Source organism: Spinacia oleracea, chromosome 4, assembly GCF_020520425.1.
Source record: "Spinacia oleracea cultivar Varoflay chromosome 4, BTI_SOV_V1, whole genome shotgun sequence".
NCBI classification, from domain to species: Eukaryota; Viridiplantae; Streptophyta; class Magnoliopsida; order Caryophyllales; family Amaranthaceae; genus Spinacia; species Spinacia oleracea.
Window position 1 is genome coordinate 166,495,569 of NC_079490.1, and position 20,639 is coordinate 166,516,207.

Consider the following 20,639-nt stretch of genomic DNA (forward strand, 5'->3'; position numbering starts at 1 on the left):
ATGATTTCTCCAAAGGCTGATTTGTTAATACTTGTACCTTGTGAGCGTCGAAGTATGGTTTCAGCTTCCTGGCAGCTATCATAATTGCGAAGGCCATTTTTTCGATCAGGGGGTACCTCTGCTCTGCGGGGTTGAGAATGTGACTGACGAAATATACTGGTTGTTGGGCCTTGTCCTTTTCCACTATTAAGGCTGCTGCTACAGTCTTTTTGGAGGCCGAGATGTACAACTGCAAAACATCTCCTACTTCTGGTCTGGCTATTGTTGGGAGGCTCTTCAGGTGATTCTTTACCTCTGCGAATGCCTTTTCTTGCTCTGCTTCCCACTTGAATGTTTTGTTGCCTTTCAGTACCTGAAAAAATGGGAGGGATCTATCTGCAGATTTACTGATAAAACGAGTGAGTGCTGCCATCTTTCCAGTTAATCTATGTATATCTCGTATGTTTTTTGGCTCTGGCAAGTTGAGTATGGCCTCCACCTTCTCTGGGTTGGCATCTATTCCCCTTTCACTGACCAGAAATCCCAAGAATTTTCCTGACTTAACACCGAACACACATTTCTTTGGGTTTAGTTTCATGCCGTACTGTCTCAACGTAGCAAATGTTTCTCGCAGGTCTGCGATGTGATCAGCCTCTTTTTTTCTCTTGACTATGGAATCATCCACATATACTTCCACATTCCGGCCCTTTTGCTGTGCGAATATCTTATCTACAAGCTTCTGGTAGGTTGCACCCGCATTTTTCAAGCCGAATGGCATAGCTTTGTAGTTATAAACTCCAGCGTCTGTGATGAAAGCAGCTTTCTTACGATCTGATTCGAGTAAACTGATCTGATGGTAGCCGGAAAATGCATCCATGAGACTCAAGAGAGCGTGTCCACTGGTGGAATCAACCAGCTGGTCTATTCTGGGCAATGGGTAACAGTCCTTCGGACAGGCCTTGTTTAGGTCCGTGAAGTCTACACACATCCTCCATTGACCATTTGCTTTCTTTACCATCACAACGTTAGCCAGCCATTCTGGGTAATCGCACTCTTCTATGAACTTGGCTGCTAGCAATTTGTTGATTTCTTCTTGGATGGCTACATTCTTCTCTGCCGAAAAATTTCTCTTCTTCTGTTTCACTGGCCTAACTTCTCTGCTGACATTCAGTCTATGGACCATGACACTGGGGTCAATCCCTGGCATTTCGTCCGCTGAGAAAGCAAATATGTCTGCGTGCTCTCTCAGCAGACCAATGAGGTTCACTATGAGGGATAGATCTACGTCTGTGCCAATTCGAACCGTCCGGTCTGTCAACCCTTCCTCTAATTCTATCTCCTCAGTTTCGTCAGTTGACGTGGGTTCCAACAGACCTTCCTCCCGATGCTCGAAGTTTTCCATGCTTAACAACTTGTCTTTTTTGCGCTCTGCTCTCTTTCTTTTTCGAGATTGGGGAAGTTCTACTTCTGCCAGTGGTGGGGGTCTGGGTGGTTGTTTTAGCGCAGTGTGGTAGCACTTCTTAGCCTGCTCCTGACTGCCTTTGACCTTGGCTGAGCGGCCATCATTTGTCGTATACATCATAGTGAGGTGATAAGTGGAGACTACAACCCCTGCGTCATGGATGAATGGTCTGCCAAGAATGACGTTGTAGGCTGCGGGGACTTTCACAATCATGAAGTCTACCATGATGTCCTTGATATCCTTCCCTTGGCCAATCTGCACTGGGAAACTGACTATCCCTTCTGGTATCACTGTGGCTCCTGTGAATCCGATTACTGGGTAATTGACTGGCTTTACGTATTTCTCATAAATTTGCAACTCTTGGAAAGCAGGCCAGAACAAGATGTTCGCAGAGCTACCTCCGTCTATCAGAATACGGTGGATTTTTCTGTTTGCTACGTTCAGGGCTAATACCATAAGGTCGTCATGGGGGTATATTATGCCTTTACAGTCCTCCTCTGTGAAAGTGCACTGCGGGATTTTTGGAGGGGCGGGCCACCTGCCAGAATTATGGTAATTAACCTGGTGTTTGAATTCGCTCACACTGGCCTTGGCCCCGCTAACAGTGGTTCCTGCGTAAACTGGCCCTCCTGTTATGACCAAAATGTCGCCCATTCTCTTTTGGTCTGCTGGATAGCTTTGCTTGGGTTCCGCCTTCTTATTGTCGGACCTATTATCATTATCTCTGTTCTCATAGGTCCTGCTATACGAGCTTTTTGCTTTGAATTGAGTCAAGTATCCCCTCCGGATCAGATCTTCGATATTATCCTTCAAATGAGTGCATTCTTCTGTGAGGTGGCCATGATCTCTATGAAAATCACAGTACTTTTTTGGGTCCCTGTACTTGTTGTACATTTTGGGAGGTCTCTGCCACTTCTCGTCTTCTTTGCTGATGGCAAAAATTTGAGTTCTGGATGCCACTAAGGGGGTATACTCACTAAACTTCCCCATTTTTTCAGTTTTGAATTCGTTACCTTTGCCTCTGCCTGGTCCCTGCCAGTCTCTTCTTGGCTGTGGGTTTTCTCTTCTGTCTGGGTATTCTTTTTTGTATGGCTCTTTCTTGCTCTGACTACCGTAATTGTTCTCACTTGCCACATATCGACGTGAGGTTGCTCTGCCAATTTCTTCACTCTTTATAAATTCATTTGCCTTTCCCGGTACCTCTGCCAGGGTTGTGAATGATTTTCTTCCCAGATAACTCTTGAACTCTCCATCCCGCAGACCAGTCATCATGGCCAGGACTGCTACCTCTTGCTGCAACTTGGGTATATTCGACGCCTCCATATTGAATCTGGATATGTATTCCCTCGGAGATTCCTGAGGCCCCTGGATGACTGACATCAGCTCCCCTGTCATCCTTTCTCTGGCAATGTTTGCCACGTATTGGGTGCGAAACAAGATAGCTAGCTGCCGGAAAGATGTTATGGTGCCTTTGGGTATTTTACCAAACCAGCTCTGTGCCATCCCCTCTAGAGTGGAAGGAAAGACCTTACACCACATAGAGTCTGTGTTGGTATATAGCATCATGTGTCCCCCAAAGGCAGAGAGGTGATTCGTTGGGTCTGTCTTTCCGGAGTATTTGCAGGTGGGCATTTTTATCTTTTCCATTCTTTCAGAGAGTATTTCATCGCAGAAGGGAGAATTATCAGGCTTAACTACTGCTCGGATGGGATTGGGCGTACCTGACACGGAGTGGTGTCTATGACTGGGTGCTTGTTCAGTCCTTGCCCGGGGTTGAGCTCTGCTTGGTGTGATACTCTCTGCTTCATACTCTTGATTATCAGCCCCTTCCATGTCTTGCTGCAGATTCCTCCTCCAAACATTCGGACTATGTTGGGGTCTGGGACGTTTTCTCCTCTGCTCAACCTCAACCTCTGGGGCTGTTCTCATGACCTGGGCTTGTGGGGTTGTTTGAGTAAGGAATGTCAGGACTTCTATTGCTGTGCGCATCTGGTCGGGTGAGAACTGTGCCCCCAATCGTGCTAGTGAGGCACTGGTTGGAATTGGGATACCCTGGCCCTGGCTAGGGGTTGCCATAGCTCTGGGTTGTGGTGTCTCTCTTGGCGGACCAAGACTCTAAGGCATGCCGAACAAGGGTACATTTGTGGTTCTCTGGTTGTTTTTTGAGGTGGGTGGTTCTATCTGCTGGATTATCGGCTCGCTTGACTCAGTCATTGTGTGAGAGGGTAGGTCTTATAGAAGCAAGGTCTGGGAAGTCCCCTCCTTCTAGCGCCACTTGTTCCGAGTATGGAACTGGGGGAGCCCTGCTTGGTGATGTTGCCCTGTCAGACAGAACGAACGTAAGCTAACCTCGGGGGTTTAACCGAGGAAACCCCCTCCGATGCCTAAGTCAGCAAATGAGATAATGCTCTAGAGAGAGAAAGTAGAGAGGGTTAAGAATTGTACTTGTATTGAACGTGTCCGCAAATGAATGGGGACGGCAGTATTTATAGGCGTACTATTCAGTACTTTGACCTATTCAGATGTTGCCGCGTGTACGCTAGTGATGTACTTGTTGTTTGTCCTTTTGCTTAACGACGTATCTATGTTGTCGTCTAGCAGGTCGTTTCCCCGCAGACCTGAGGGTCTGTGAGGTTCTTGAGGACTTGTGGTACTTTCAATAGGTACTTCCTGCGGTTGCTTTGCTTGATCTGTCTTATCAGATGTCCGATGGTCTGCTGTGACATGGATGATCTGCTAGGTTACTTCTACTCCGTACACTTACAACATCAAATGCTGCTGGCTTTTTTCAAGGATAAGAAGGTAACAATGGTGTTAGACAACAAGTTCCCAGTTTCAACTGAAAATGTATCATACAGCAAGAAGAATTCCACCAGAAAAACCCTGAGTAGTAACTCCACCAGATTCTTACCAGGGCATTGCTTATTATCCACTCTCGGTTCATCAGTCCCCCTCCCATTCAACCATAACACGTACTTCAACAGCTTTTCTCCTTCCTCCCCTACAAATCTATTCCCTACAAACTTCTCGATCCGGATCATCAAAGATTTTCCCATCTTTTGTAGCAAAGGGCTGATATCCAAATATCATCTCTCCTTTTTTGATCTTAAATGCAGCATCATGGCTTTGGACTACCAAATCTTTCTTAACCCTCCCGTACTGGTACGGTATAGGAGGCTCAATCCGTAAAACCTCGTATACAACTGATTTGGTCAAGGCCATCTTGTTGATAGCATTCAAAGTGACTCCACCCTCGGATTTCACAGTGGTTCTGATTTCCTCAGCTAGCTCGCGGTGTAGGCTCTCCCCTGCGGATGCAACCCATTTGATAAAAGACGGAAACCACCTTGAGAACCCCCCAAATGCATTAAACCCAGCTACAAAAACCAAGTTATGGCATGCCTCTTCTCTGCTTATACCAAAACTTTCAGCTTTATCCGTGGGTCAGGGGATATCCACGGGCCGGGAGGCATGTTTACTCTGAAGATAGTGGAGTTGTGTTTTAGAATTGGTCTTCTCCTTGGAGGTAAAAGAAGTCCCATCTATCCTTAATGGGTCCAAGCAAGTGTAAACCATAACTTCCGGGGATTTCACGGAGAGGAAGTTCCGGCACATCGCTCACATTGGTAAAAGGAGGAGATGACATATTTGAGAAGAAGGGTAGGATAAGTAGCTAGCAAATGTACGTATATGCTGAATTGATGGAGTAATATGTGAAAAATGGTAGATTTATTTATCTAAGACAAATTTTTGATTGTTGCTTGTACGAGATCATACTTGTATGAAGTTGGTAAAATAGTCTACAACCTAGTACAATGTCATAAAGGAAAGGAGAAATGGAGAATACTCCTATCAATAATTCAAACATCAGCTTCGAACACCAACTAAAACGTGGAAACAGTTACGATAATATTATATCAAATGAATCACAACTCAGAAAACTGACATCCATAACTAGACAACATCCGTGTGCTGCAAGGACCCAGACCCTCTTACGGATCATTTCTGACATGGCTTTAGATTTGTTTGCAAGGCACTACAAGAATTTGTATCTTTAAAGCACAATTTAATTACGACGGGTCAAAAATCCCGTCGGCAACGGGGCTAACAATCAAACAAAAACGGGAACAACCGTCGCAAATGTCTTTTACAACGGGTTAACGACGGGATTTTCCATTAACGACGGCCCCTTTTATGACGGGTTCGCGACAAGAAATCCCGTTATTTATCATTACGTCATTAATCAACGATTAATGGCCTTTAGCGACGGAATTTCCCGTCGTTAATGGTACAATTTTTTGTAGTGAGGGCTTTAAGTTCTATGTTAGGGAGTGTTTTGTTCCCCAAAGAGTGAATTTCGGTCCAATAAGTTCAGATAAGATAAGTTGAATAGAACACACTCTAGATCTCCAAAATTGTTAAAACACTCCTATAAGTCATCGAGATTCCTGAACAAATACATAGTATAACACACAATACTAACATTCCGTAGACATGCCAAGCCAAAAGACTTACCACCTAAAGTTTTGGGTAAAAAGTTCGCTACAAGTTATCATGTAGGAAATGCATATTGATTATTGTCACATGTTAGACATTTTCCCCGACGCTATGACACATCGTGTTCCATGTGTGTGTCTCTTGTTGTCGGTTGGTATTATTGGGTGTTGATTCCTCTACTATAGTCTGGTATGTTGCTTATTGCGTAAATGGGTTGGGATAGCCTGACCTTGATCAAGCCCCGAGATTCAAGCATCGCATGGGCGGTAGAAAGGTCTGCCCGTGACAATATGCTCAGTTGATGGAGCGAGCACTACAAGAATTTGTATCATTAATGATGGGTCGACGGGGATAACAACCAAACAACGACGGGAACAACCGTCGCAAATGTCTTTTACGACGGGATTTTCCACTAACGACGACCCCTTTTATGACGGGTTTGCGACAGGAAATCCCGTCGTAAATCAACGATTATTGGCCTTTAGTGACGGGATATCCTATCGTTAATGGTACAATTTCTTATAGTGGAGACGTAAGAAATGTTAGCTTGTACGAGATGATCATGCTCAATTGTTTTATGATCGTGGCTCGTAAAAAACCTAAGAAATCACGTTATTTTCGGGATATGATTCCCAAAATATTGTTAATGCTAATCGCGTTATTGATTTGTTTAAACATATAATTAACGTGCTAAGAACTCAAATGAATGTGTACAACTTGACAAGGCTCTTTCTTTAGGTTGAGCTTATCCATTCCTCAAAGAATTATTCATAGAGTAAAGTAATTGATTTTCGTCAACGCTGGTTCGATCATGGGCCGCGATAACTGGATCACTACCAGAAATATAGAAAAGTTTTCTAATTTTTTTAAAGAAAAAATAGGGTGATGATAAAAGGTCGCAAGTTGCGACAATATTTAGTTGTCGCAATCTTATGTGTTGGAGTTTAATTGGTACATATAGGCGCTACGTAGGCTATGCGTCATCAGAATATTTTTACTATCAATGCAATATTTTCACTATGAAAATATGAAAATAAAGTAGTCGAAATAAACAAATTGGAATATTAAGATTTTTCTACCTTTTTTTTTAACATGTATAATAGGTTTATATAAGTTAAATATTTTAGTTTCCAATAAAAAACATGACACATAAGCATGTCATGTTATCATTGTGACAAGGCTTAAATATCGCTGCGACATTTATCATTTTCGAAAAAAGCCTTTGAGCGACGAGTCCACCAGCGAACAATTCGCTGAACAGTATAGTAGCTGGCTCGATCGTGGTTATTGATTGATAATATATGTTAGTTTAAATTCCTTGCAGGACATGCATGGTTCCTAAGTCACTCGGCTACTATACTATAAATAAGAAGGGCTTATGTGAGGAAATTGCATGTACAACAAATTAATAAAGCATTAAGTCGTTCATCATATATATCACAACAATTAAATTAATTAAGATCATATACATAATTAGCGCTCAAATTAAGGAAGAACATGAAGAGTGTATCAGTTAACCTGCTTGCTCCAGCAGCTGTTTTGGCAATGTTAATCTTGCTCAGTACAACAGGTTTAATTTATTACCACAATCGTCGTTCATTATCACTATTATTTTTCAGTCGTGATCACTATCAGTTTTCAGTTTTTGGTTTTAATTTTTTTAAAAAGTTATTTATATTTAATGAATTATATATATGCATGCAGCTTCAGTGGATGGAAGGGTGGCAACAACAACTTCTGATGAATTGCCACAGGAATATAAAATAATAATAGAAAAAGTGATGATAATTGAACCAAACGCAGAGAACGGAAACGATGACGAGAAAACAAAGATGATTGTGATGGCGCAAGGGAATACTAATGGTCTGGAATGCGCAGGAAAAGGTGGATATTGTAACATATTTTTTGGACCATCTTGTTGCTCTGAACACCCATGTATTACTCTTGCTGGTATTGCTGGTGGCTTTTGCTCTGGATAAGGATAAGGATAAGGATAAGCTAGCTACCAAGCAACCATTACAACTCGCTATCCTTATGCTTGCTTTCTGCTTGTTTGCTTGCTTTCTAGTTTCTGCTTGTGTGCGTGCGTGCGTGCGTGAGCGCGTGGGTGTTCTATTCTAATCAAAGATGTAATTGTGTGTTCGTGCGCAGTGACTATTCCCTCTGTTTTCCTAAGTTCTACGGTTCTACCCATGACTATCCATGGGTCGAACTTAAAAAACTTTAACCACCGTGTCTCATTATTTATGTACTCTGTATAAAAGAAAGAAACATATAATGAGATACTCGGGCCGTCCCTTAATACTTGTACCGCTTTTTTTTTCCGGGCCGTCCCTTAATACTCGTACCGCTTTCTTTTTTGGGTCGTCCCTTAATACTTGCACCGCTTCTATAAATGAAATTTTTTACCAGTATTATATTATTTATCACACTTACCTACTATGGAGTAACCCACTTACACCCCTACTCCCTACAAAAAATCATTTAAAAATTCACACCCCCCACTCACCCATCCCCACCCCTTACACATTCGCCACTAACTATATTAAAATAAAATACCCCACTATCGACTAACACCCATTAAATTAACAAGTCAATTTAAGTGTCTAAAACTCTGCACCGATCAAATCGGTGTAAGTATTAAGGGACGAAGGGAATATCTTAAATAATAATCTCCAAAGTGAATCAAACGTACAGCGTACGCAATATCTCTAGGCATAAGCCAAAAATATAAACTGCGGGTGGGAGAAACAGTGGAGGAGTGCGAGTGCGAGTGCTTGAGGATCGAAGCCTAGAAGGATAAATTATGTTTTCCTTGCGCAATATCTTACTAGTTAACACTTATATGGCAGAAGTTGTAAACTCTAATCAACGAGGAATTTCATTCATATTATTTCATGTGATGATAAAGGTCGTAGGTTGCGATAACATTTAGTTATCGCAATTTTACGTGTCGGAATTTAATTGTTACATATATGCGCCACGTAAGTTATGCGACAGGTAGTCGATATAAAGAAGGAATCAAATTAGAATATTAAGATTTTCCTACTTTTTTTTAAAACATGTATAATATGTTATATAATTTAAATATTTTAGCTTCCAATTTAAATCATGACACATAAGCATGTCATTTCATTATTGTAACACGGCTTAAAGGTCGCATGTTGCGACCTTTATCATTTTCATTAAGAAAAAACAGTAATAAGCAAAATTCATAAGACACAAAATAAAGAATGATACAAATCGTTGCTTATTTCCCCCAACATCAAGTGCTGCTAGCTTTCTTTATAGACAAGAAGGTGAGATTACTATCAGACATTTCAACAGAAAATGTGTCGTACTGCAAGAAGAATTCCACCAGGAAAACTTGGGATATCAGCTCCACCAGATTCTTACCAGGACATTGCTTATCATTCACCGTCGGATCATCAACCCCTCGTCCATTCGACCATAACACGTACTTCAACAGCTTTTCTCCTTCCTCCCCTACGAATCTATCCGCTACAAACTTCTCCGGGTCATCAAAGATTTTCGGATCTTTAGTCGCAAATGGTTGGAACCCAAATATCATCTCTCCTTTCTTGATCTTAAACGAACCATCATGGCTTTGGACAACCAAATCATCCTTAGCCTTCCCGTACTGGTATGGTACGGGTGGTTCAATCCTTAGACCCTCGTAAACCACTGACTTGGTCAATGCCATCTTGTTGATGGCATTCAAAGTGACCCCACCCTCGGACTTCACGGTGGTCCTAATCTCCTCAGCTAGCTCACGGTGTAGGCTCTCCCCTGCAGATGCAACCCATTTCATCATTGACGGGATCCATATTGTAAACCCGCCAAATGAGTTGAATCCAGCTACGAAAACCAAGTTATTGCATGCCTCTTCTCTACTCAAACCAAAACTTTCTGCTTTGTCTAAGAATGATATAGCTGAGGAGTAAAATGCATCAAATAGCTTTTTGTAATCATTTTTCACTAAGAGAGAAGGCAGTCCAACAGAGTGCATTATGAAATCATCAATCGGGTTTAACAACTTGGGTAACCCTAATGAACCCACGGGTCCTATTTGACCAAGTAGCCACTTCTTGAGCATGATGGGTCCATTCGACTCTAGTTTGGTGTCTAAAGGGCTCTTGCCATCACAAAACAGTCTGAAAACAAACTCAAGAGATAGAACATCATTGAGCTGCCCAAACTCGGCCCGACCTGCGTCTCTGAGCTTATCCTCAAGCCCGGAGAACATTCCTTTCATACAGGTCTGAAAGAGAGGGATGAAGTCCTCGTGTTTAGAGGCGAGGAAAGAGAAGATCAGGGCTTTGAGAGATCCATGGTCGGGCTCACTTGGGTCCAAGTAAGGGCACACACGATAACCCCCAGTGTAGGAGGTGGAAGGCATGTAAGTTCCCGTAAAAACATCGCGTTTTTCGACTTTAGAGTTATCAAAGAGAACTGGAAAGCTGTTGGCATCCAGAAGAACGATAACCCGTGGGTCAGGGGATATCCACGGGCCAGGAGGCATGTTAGCTCGAAAAATAGTGGAGTTGTAATTCTCCATTCGAGACCTGAAGAACTTGTCTCGCCCTTGGAGGTAAAAGAAGTCCCATCTATCTTTTACGGCTCCAAAGAAGGGAAGGCCATAACTTCCCGGGATTTCACGTAGAGGAAGATCCGAGGACGGTGATGACGAGAGGAGAGAAGAGGATACAAATGGAGAGGACATTGTTAAGGATAAGAGAAGGTGCAGGTAAATGAAATTGTTGCACTAGCACATTCATCATATTCATATATAGCATACATTTAGGTTGACAAGTTGCTGCATATGTTTAGTCCTTTACCACACATTTTTGACAATCATTCCGTACTCTTTTAGGGGGTAGTTCAAGTTTTAACCTAATTTTCGGTACAAGTAATCCCACATTTGCCAACTAGTTGCTTACTTGCTAATATAAGACATAAATGATATTTCTAAGGGGTAAACAATAGCAATGGTAGCTTTCACTACGCATATTTGTCAAAGGAAATTCTAAACTTGTCTATCATGTACCAAATGCCTTGTTTGAACCGTTTTCTGTACTAGAAGCAATTAGATCATGAAAATAAAAATCGTTATCGAAAATGAAAAGTCATCCTTTGTACAACCCAATTAATGATACACCAATGTTTTTCTACGTTTACCATTACTTCTCAACGATCTAAGGGGAAGGTAATCGGAGAGCCAGAGTAACAAAGTGCCCCACAGTCTTAAGATGCAATGCTGAATTGAATAGTCATTGTCATTTACCGTTGTTAATATCGCTTGATATTTTAGTCTAAGAACAACTATTCTAACTAGTATGCAAATTAGATTGCCAACAAAAATGTTTATCAATTCTAAGTTCTAACCCTTTTTGGGGTCTGCAAAAATTGTAAATTCAAACACACATGCATTCAAACTCCATCTCAAAGGTGGAAAGGTTTATGGTGCCTCTAATACAATGATATACGGTCATTTTATGCACAACCAGTATTCACATAATGCAGCAAACGGTTTTAAATGCAAAACATCATACTCAGTATTTAGTTAGTAACTCAAATCGTTAACTAAAGAAAAACGATTATGAAACCCACAAGTATGTCACTTGGATATCGAGAAAAAAAGGATTATGCCTACTATGTTAATAATTCACCAGACACAAAAGAACAGAGGCGTAACTGTTATATTAGAATTAACACGTACTGTAACATACAATTCAGTTCAGAAGGTGATTAAGGAAGAATACCTAACCAATAAACCAAAGCCAGGGAAGCTTTGTAGCCATTCCAGATTTCCAGCCAATTCAACACCTTACAGCTGGATCTTCTGCGGTCATGTTTTCTTTCACTTTGATTTGTTAACCATCAAACATAGAGTTTAACATGTATTTGATGTCCAAAGTTCTCCAAGTTCAATCAGGCCTAGAACATCCACATATCTGGGGGTGGTCCGTACACACTCTTCCATGAAAGTGGGGTTACCCATCCTCCAACTTCATTGGCTGTAAATAAGAAAAGAAAACGGAATAAGCTTTATTCAAAAAATGAGCATTGGTTGCAAAGAATATACTTCGTATGTAGATTGACAGAGTTTTCAAGCCACAGTGTGTAGCGGGATTGGGAAGTCACAATGCACAGAATGTTCTTAAAACCCTTGTAGCAAAATCATATACAAAAGTATGAACAGTAGTAACTACTAACTAGTACTACGTATTAATGAGTTACTAATAGTAGATGAATTTTTATATTTTAAGAGTAGAACAAGTAGATATACTTTATGTTTTGATAGTCATATTAGTGTGTATATTTAGCAGAGGAATAAGAAGGTAGTAAATATTACGGGGTATTTGGTTAATGTTTTTAGAGGAATCGGAACCAAACGAAAACCCTCACTGTTATTCGCATATGATTCACTAAATCTTTCAATTATGACATTATGTTACTAACCCAACCCCAGTTCTCCAACCGAAATCCTACTGCTCCATGGCTTTGAAGTCCCTATACTTGAGCAGTAACAAATTTCATAATTTCCACAGCCCATCGAATCAGTATAACAAGTACAACTCACTGTAGTATCTCCAGTCACATAGGCACAACCACAAGTCCAGACCCCAGACACTCAGTTGCTACCACATCACTAGCATGTCACACTCATTCCCATTGATACCCACACATTTTGCACTCATCTCAGCAACATCACAAACCTTGTGACCCGAGATAATCTGGTAACCACTAACTGAGTACCTGGTTTTCCCATGTCGGGCCATGGGCCGAAATATTGACTACCCGCATTTACGGGCTACCTGTTTTGCCGGGTACCTGGTTATGAACACCCCTAGTGGACCAGTATGGCATTATTAGCAATGACAAGATACTGAGAACAACTGCTGGTACTGTGAACTGTGAACGTACTGGAGCAGAAATTTAAGGAAGAAGAAAGAGATTTAGAGCATGTTTGGAATGCTTTTTTAAAGGCCCAGAAACGGATTCAGTTAAGCCATACCGTTTGACATTGTTTGGTTTATGGGCTTGAATAACACTTCCAGTTTCTTAAGTGTAACCTACTCCACCCATCTATTACCACTCATAATCCAGCGGTAACAGATACCTGAAGAAGACGACTTTGATGCTCCCGAAGAAGTCACCACTCCAGAGGTGTCCCTCTCCTCTCACCGCTCTGCAACCAATCCCCCCATTACCTCCCTCTCTTCTTCTCTCCTCTCACATCGCCATTCACAATACCTCCAATTTTCTGAAAATCGTACCGGTTCTTTCATCTCTCTCTCTCCCTCTATTTCTATCTCCTCTTCAATCTTACCCAGTTTCTCAGTCAGATTGAACTATAATTTCTTCGGTCTATTTGTTCTCATTATCCGATTCACGTTATTCGATAATCCAATAACATCTTCTGAAATTTTGGTGTTAAAATTCTTGAATTTGAAACTGGGCAAGAGAAATTGGAATTTTGCGGAAGTTGTTGGGTTTTCCAATTTGATAACCCCTGCTTTCAAATTCTTTAATATTTTGTATTATGATTTCCACTATTTTTGTGTTATGATTTGGTTTTGAATGATTATGATTATCGTGCTGATAAGATAGGGATTAGGTTCTATTTTTTGGTGAAAAAGGGAACAGGTAGGTGATGTTGGGTAGGTGTTACGAAGTACGGAGTACTGTGATTCCATTCCTTTATAAAACCAAACAACTCTTAACGGTAACACTTATTGTTACCTTTCCTCCCTCATCACTTATTCCATTCCGTTTCCGGTGATCGTACCAAACACGCCCTTAGATTGATTATATGATCATATTCGAGTGACCTGATTTACTCCCAAGAGCTAAACAAAACTAAGATACCAACTCAATATTCTGGATCCCTCTTCTTTCCCTACTCTCCCTTGTTTATAGGATGGTGTCAATGGGAAATATTCTGGATGCCCTCTTTTCCCTCAAACTAACAAACTATCTTCCTCCTCAAGCTACCCTTAGCAACTAATTATGCAATACCTGCACTAACCCTTCCTGTTAGGCTAGTTCATTAAAGAATGACAGTGGTGATGCAATGCTAAACCAGCACTCCAGCAGTGGTGAGAGAGAGAGACATAACGGAATGGACTGACAAGGTCCAAAAGAAAGCTTAACAAAAAACTTTTCATGAATTAAGAATGACTTAGGTTTCCTTCCCTTTATCTAATTCCATTCTTATCGTCTATATTTAGTAATAGTAATGTATCTAAACATTTGGGTGGATATCATGTGACTTCACCAATTTTCACCCTTTCTAGAAACCAATAACAATGACTTTTAACAGCAAGAAGCAACCGACGTAACTCGTCCCACAAATTCACAATACTTTAGATACAAAAGGGCCTGTAAACTACTAACATAGGTAACCAATTTCCCCTACCATTCTTACAGAATCTTACGGCTTGTTTGGTAATCGGTCATAAATGGTGCCAATGGGAATGAATTTGTAAGGAAAATCAATGTCCATTCCCATGGTAATGCTAGTTCACTCCAAATTATCTCTTTTCCTTCATAAACTTTCATTACCACCCATTACCATTTTTAGAGTGGTATACTGGTATTGGGTGGGAATGCAAATGTATGAAGAAAAACACCAAGTTTGAGATAAAATTCCATTACCATGGACATTATGTTGTTACTTTTCTTGCTAAATAACACTTATCTCATTCCCACCATTTATTTCCGGCTAGCAAACGGGCCGTTAGTGTATGCCTACCATTTGTTTAAACCGTTAGTTAAACTCCTGATTCTCAAATAGAATTAATCTGAACAATTTGAGGAGTGAAATGGGACAGGATCTTAACTATGTTCATATCCTCCACTTGTTTCAACTATTTCGAGAATCAAAATAGTAATTTGGATTTTGGCCGAAGAATTTGGATGAGAAGTGAAGTGGAACAGAACTTTATTCTGACATTATATCCCAGCTTCAGAAAGGAACCAGATACAAAGAATTCCATTCACATCCTTAAATGCTAGGACACAAACCTAAACAGAACAAATACAGGTTTCTAGAATATAAAACTCAACATTAAAAACCAGCTTTCACTGCACAAACAGAAACAGCAGACAGAATAATGACAGATATTCCATGCTTTCCAAACACATTAATGGCATTATGTAACATCAAAGCTAGATATTAGTCACATGCAAACTAAGTTCAGGAAAGAGAAGAATAGGCAGGAAATTTTCAATAGCTAGATATGAATGCATGAGATCTTCGCTCCAAAGAAGATTATCCCAGTTAAACATTTGGAAAATCCGGCACAAGAAAACTAAACTCTGTATGCTGAAACCAAAGACGAAAAAAGAAAAGAAGAAAGAATAAGGATGATCCAGAGGATTAAATGCCGCATGCTCCAGTTACCACTTGACATTAGTCGATTGCCACTTACACTGATCAAGTTTGCAAACTACTGCAGTAATTCATGGAAAGCCATCAAGATATCATAACAAAGTAGTGCAATACAACTTACCATTGCGATCACTAGTGCGCAATCCCAAAACTCTGCATGCAGCCTCAGCAAGATTATAAGAATCGCCTATGTTATCTCCTTCTGAACAGTAACAGAGCAAGCAAGTCACCTTCAAACCTCTAGCCTGACCAGATAAAAAGAGACAGGTTGTGGGTAAGAGATAACTGGGTTCCATTGAACTTCAATCATTAAATGGACAATAATAAACTAAAAACACAATACATTTATTTTCTATAAAACAAATTCTCACATATTCTACTATTTTTATCATCAAAGTTTTTCGGTGTGCTCTAAAGCACACACAAAGAAGACATATCGGAAACTATGGAGAAGCATCATATTATGAACTTCTACAAACAACTGATATAAGGTCTAGCAGAAACTTAACCCAAGCAGTAAAAGGATTCACAGCTATACCTTAAAACAAGAAAATAGTGCAGCAAAAGGCAAACTGGCATAATAATCATCATCTTCTTCTAGATCATCATCAAAAGTAATAGAATCTTCCTCAACACTATTTCCTTCTGCAACTGCGCTGAGATGCTGCCATCGCCTTTGCGAAGGACTGTATTCTTGCAGTCTTTTCCATCCAAGCTTTTCACAATCATCATCAGATCCGTCTGGGTTGGTGCTTGAGAGATAATGTATAGGCATTCCACTAAAAATCACCAAAAATAAGCTGCGTTATTTGCTACCCATCTCCCCTCACCCCCAAAAAATGTTTCAATTAGAAAAAGTAAAGGCATACTACAAAAACTTGCCAACTAATTAAGCGGCAAAAGTTACTTGATTATCTTAAGTTGTTTGGAACTCTAAAATTGTATTTCATGATAGATAAGCCTATACCCTCTCATTTTCACACCTCAATTCTAAGAACTTTCTTCAAGTTCAGAACATAAAAAGAAACTCCAAGTTACCTTGACATATTGACTGGATTATCTTAAGTTGTTTAAAAACCTTAGGATCATTTCATGATAGATAAGCCTATATCCTCTCATTTTCACACATCAATCCTAAGAATTTTCTTCAAGCTAAAAATCTAAAAAGAGAGTCCAAGTTACCTTGACATATCGACTTTTTTCCACCGCCCAAAGTCCAAACTAGAAAGCACAACAACATGCTTCATTCCAGCAGCAACGGCAAAATCAGCCAAATTTTGGGCAAATTGAACCATCATCCCCTGGAGAACTCAAAATTATCAGAATTCTATTATTGAAAATTCCTTTTAAGTAAGTAAGAACATCAAACACCAATAAGGAGAGAACCTCATCACGGAATTAGGAAATAGCAAACTGAGGACAGTTAACACTCATGACTCTATGTAGCACAGTAGTAATATTATTTGGTACCATGATACCCAAGACATTGGAGAGCCAAATAAATCTCAATAGCCACGTAAGGAGTAACATTCATTCCTCCAACATTTCACATGGCATAACCCTAGCCGGAGCGAGAAGACAGGCAGGAAGCAAGAAAGGAAAAAACACCACACACAGACAGACACACACGCACCAAGCCACAAAAGCTCGATTTTTAATCACAGTAAATTGTCTGACATGACTAGATTTAAGATTCTTGCATTAATTACTTCACGTGTACACTATACAGTACACAGTTTATCAAACTTACTGATTTTCATTGAAAGACATGTACTGTCTTCTAAAAGCCTATGTTAACTAGATTTACACATTTGAACTTCTTACAATCATCAAATTGAAGCTCAACCACTTTCCTTTTAACCCAACCAAACATAAGCATGGGAAACAGTATCGCAAGTAAGAGATTTGAGTTTATACCTTAACTACTGGAGATCTTTGTTGGACACAAGTCAATTTATTGGAAGTCGAATCATAGACTGCAAACAAGAATATCATCATTAGATGATTCCAATTCTGATCCAACAAAACCGGCAATTCACAGTCATCATTACAATAAATACAATCTACTTATTATCCTCAAAATTCTAGTATCTCCAACATTGATTTCAACATCACCCTAATACCCCTAAAACGGCCTACTTCCAATAGCAAAGTATTGATAGCTCAATGAGCCATTCTGATAATTCCATTACAATTCAAACCTAAAGAATAATGATTAATTTTACTCGAACTCTTCATTTCCCCATAAGTACAAGTGTTAATCGTATGAATAAAAGAAATGAAATGTTAGGAAGACAGAGAGAGAGTAAAATACCTTCGAGGGGGAGAGCAAGGTCGCCATTCGGAATCGGACCAAAAGCGTCATTACCAACACAAGGAAGTATATTTGGATCATCCAAATACCCGACTTTCTCCGTACCCATTGAAGTTATCAACAAATCCAATGCTAATTGCCCAACATTTCCAATTGATAAAGCTGGCTAATCATTCAAAATCAAAATCTGCAAAATTAGCTAACCTAAAACTGATATAAACGACGAACTAATCAAGAAGTTAATGAAAAAATTATTGAATTAAGTAAAATTGAACTTACTAGTATCAAAGTAGAGCATTCGGTGTGAGGTTCCTTGCCTTTTTCAACTACAAACTCCATGATTTCCTCTGTCCGTTTTCTCTCTCTTCTACCAGAGTACACTCTGCAACGTAATTTTTCAGAAAGTTTTGGGAACACGAAGAAGAACAAAATAGTCTTAGACTTTTACTGTTTTACATGACAGTCTAATGTTGGTCCAGCCCTTTTAGAGTTTTGGGGTCTGAATTTGATTATGATATTATTTTCTTTTGGGCCTCTAGCCCATAATGCCTAAAGAGGTCTTATAGGATAATACTTGACAAAATATTTTGCAAGTATTAAAATTCAATCAAATCAAAAGATAAACCTAAACCCATTTTATTTTAGATCAATCAAAACCTAAGGAATTGTACCTTCTTTAGACTTGGTTGATAACTAAAGTTATGTTTCACAAAACTAACTGAAAGAGGTGAAATTGATAAGCTAGTTGAAACTGGAAAGATTGTAGCTGAAACTGATAAGTTGCTGAAATTAATAAGATGTCTGATTAGATGAAATGTTTGGTAGAATTGGTGGTTTAAGGAGCTGAAATTTTAAAAAATAATTGTTTTAAATAAAAATATAAAGGTAAATACATGAAAAATTAAGGACCTTAAATTGAAATGTTAATCAAGGTAACGTCTCAATTAAATCGTTTTCAAGACCTTATATTCCTTTTAAGGTGCTTGACAACCCGCTCTAATCATTTAAGATGACTTAAAATTTCAGCACCTTATCATTTAAGATGTTTGAAATGACGTGTCAAACAGAGCCTTAGACCATTGTAGTTACGTTAGGGTTAAATCCCCTTGCAAAAATACCGTTTGCATGGTGGAGCGCGTTGTTCACTTGTTTAGAAATGAAAACTTCACTCTTAGTCAAGGGCATAACTAATTAAGAAACTTTTACAAAGACTGGTCATTTACCAAAAAATTGGATCTAGATAATTTTGTGTCAATCATCCCTCCTTCGAAATCTAACTTAAAAGACAAACGTGACTTGAATAAAGAAATATTTTGGCAACCCCCGGGTTGAAATGATGACTTATGGCCTTGCCAAAGGCCGGGCCCTTTCATCTCCTAGTCACTTCAAATTAAATTTTGATGGTTCCCTTCACTCAGATAAGAACTAAACTTTTGGTTTTATTATTCGAAATCATCTTGGCACCCTTAATCTAGCGGGCGTCAAATTTATTGGTTCCAAACCGTGAATTCTGTTAGCGGAAACTTTGGCTCTTCGAGAAGGCATCAAAGGTTCGTTCTTTCTCGGGATCAAACACCTTGTAGTCGAAAGCGATAATCTGTGCGTCATCAACGTTATTAAGCGGCAATGGCGGATTCCTTAAAAGATTTTCAACATAATTGCCGATGTGGAAAAAGATCCTTTGAAGTTCGAGTCGGTCACTTTTCACTACTGTTTCCTGCAGGCAAATCATGCAGCAGACTTTATGGCTAATCATGGCCATAATTACCTTATCATGCCTTATTGGTTTAACTCTTGCAATGATTTGTACTCTCCTATCACCCGAAAGGATGAGTTAGGTTGGTCCTATGTTAGACAATAATCTAGTTTTTATTTCCTTATAAAAAAAATGGCAAAACGTAATGAAATTCATTTCCGAATACGGAGTACCATATTTCATATCAGTCTTTTCGTATGAATAGCATTGGGCGGTTTTCATCAGTCATCCCACCCCGGGCAGTTTTGTTCCTCTACCGTCACAGGGGAGCTCTTGGCTATGAAGAGAGCATAGTCTTATTCTATTTTACTTTTTCGGTAGTACGTAGTCGAAACTTATTATTTTATCAAGATGATGTTATTGATTTAAGATTGAGAATGCGTTTGGATTTAGGTCACGCTATGTTCACCTTATATTGATTCATTAGTAAGTGATCAACATATGACACTAGTAACTGATATGAATAATGATTCATATATTTGAAGTACGTACCATTATTCATATCATGATAATATGTTTGGAATAATGATCATATGTTTGGGATAATGATCATATGTTATTAGGAAGTGCTATGAATAATGATGCATAATATTTGCATTCAAAATTTCAAATTTAAGGTTATTTCAAGTGTTACGTTGCAGATATACACATACAATTCAAAGCTAGTACTACGTACAACTGTACAAGTGACTTATGATGAGCACATGCATATATCATATATGTATGACATATATACTACGTACGCACGGAGTAGTATATAAGAGTAAGATAAGATTGTGACAATTACCAATACTCGTTGACAATCTTGGAAATTGTTGGCGGCCTTAATTGCTAAGTAATTATATGTTGCTGATGTTCATAAATTAAGAAGAGTAATTGCGTTGTTCTTGGTTAAAAGTCAAAATTGCAATCTTGACTTTTGAAGGATGAACACTTGAACCGATACGTCTATATTTAACACATGATCTCTAGCTATATGACGGATGATGATAGAAGTACACAAGCACCACCACTTATAATATGACACATCAATTTTAAAAGATTCTTCTATTTTGAAAATTTCAAACTGAAATTTGAAATGTGTTTTGAAATTTTAATTTTGAATTTCAAATTTGTTTTAAGTTCCCAACAATCAGCAATTAATTATCTTTAATTCCCCATAAAGGCAATTAGTGCATTCCCCATAAAGGAAACGTGTAACCAAATAATCATCTAATATTTTGATCTTTTCATG

The 20,639-nt window shown here is 39.3% G+C and overlaps 4 protein-coding genes across 5 annotated transcripts; 1 reads left to right on the forward strand and 3 right to left on the reverse strand.

Moving 5' to 3' along the window:
• Positions 1-4,195: 4,195 nt before the first annotated feature.
• On the reverse strand, positions 4,196-4,882 carry LOC110790383 (allene oxide synthase 3-like; the record flags this gene model as incomplete). Its single annotated transcript, XM_056842587.1, is given in 2 exon segments — positions 4,196-4,470; positions 4,472-4,882. Coding segments are annotated over 2 exon segments (672 nt in total), but the record flags the coding sequence as incomplete, so codon positions are not given.
• Positions 4,883-7,318: 2,436 nt separating this feature from the next.
• On the forward strand, positions 7,319-8,262 carry LOC110790358 (uncharacterized). The gene is made up of 2 exons (XM_021995142.2): positions 7,319-7,508; positions 7,643-8,262. The coding sequence occupies exons 1-2, from the start codon at positions 7,436-7,438 to the stop codon at positions 7,915-7,917; spliced, it is 348 nt and encodes a 115-aa protein (XP_021850834.1). The 5' UTR covers positions 7,319-7,435; the 3' UTR covers positions 7,918-8,262.
• A 510-nt stretch (positions 8,263-8,772) lies between these two features.
• LOC110790384 (allene oxide synthase 3-like) lies at positions 8,773-11,412 on the reverse strand. The gene has a single exon (XM_021995169.2). The coding sequence runs from the start codon at positions 10,659-10,661 to the stop codon at positions 9,204-9,206; it is 1,458 nt and encodes a 485-aa protein (XP_021850861.1). The 5' UTR covers positions 10,662-11,412; the 3' UTR covers positions 8,773-9,203.
• Positions 11,413-11,566: 154 nt separating this feature from the next.
• LOC110790385 (uncharacterized) lies at positions 11,567-18,088 on the reverse strand. Of its 2 annotated transcripts, none has more exons than XM_021995170.2 (7): positions 17,929-18,088; positions 17,650-17,815; positions 17,253-17,311; positions 16,518-16,636; positions 15,874-16,114; positions 15,457-15,580; positions 11,567-11,955 (listed from the first exon to the last, which is right to left on the reverse strand). In XM_021995170.2, exons 1-7 carry the CDS (start codon positions 17,986-17,988, stop codon positions 11,876-11,878), a joined length of 849 nt encoding a protein of 282 aa, XP_021850862.1. In that variant the 5' UTR covers positions 17,989-18,088; the 3' UTR covers positions 11,567-11,875. The 2 variants fall into 2 exon arrangements, with proteins under 2 accessions (XP_021850862.1, XP_056698290.1); XM_056842312.1 differs by having other exon boundaries at positions 17,650-17,853; positions 17,929-18,057.
• Positions 18,089-20,639: the final 2,551 nt, after the last annotated feature.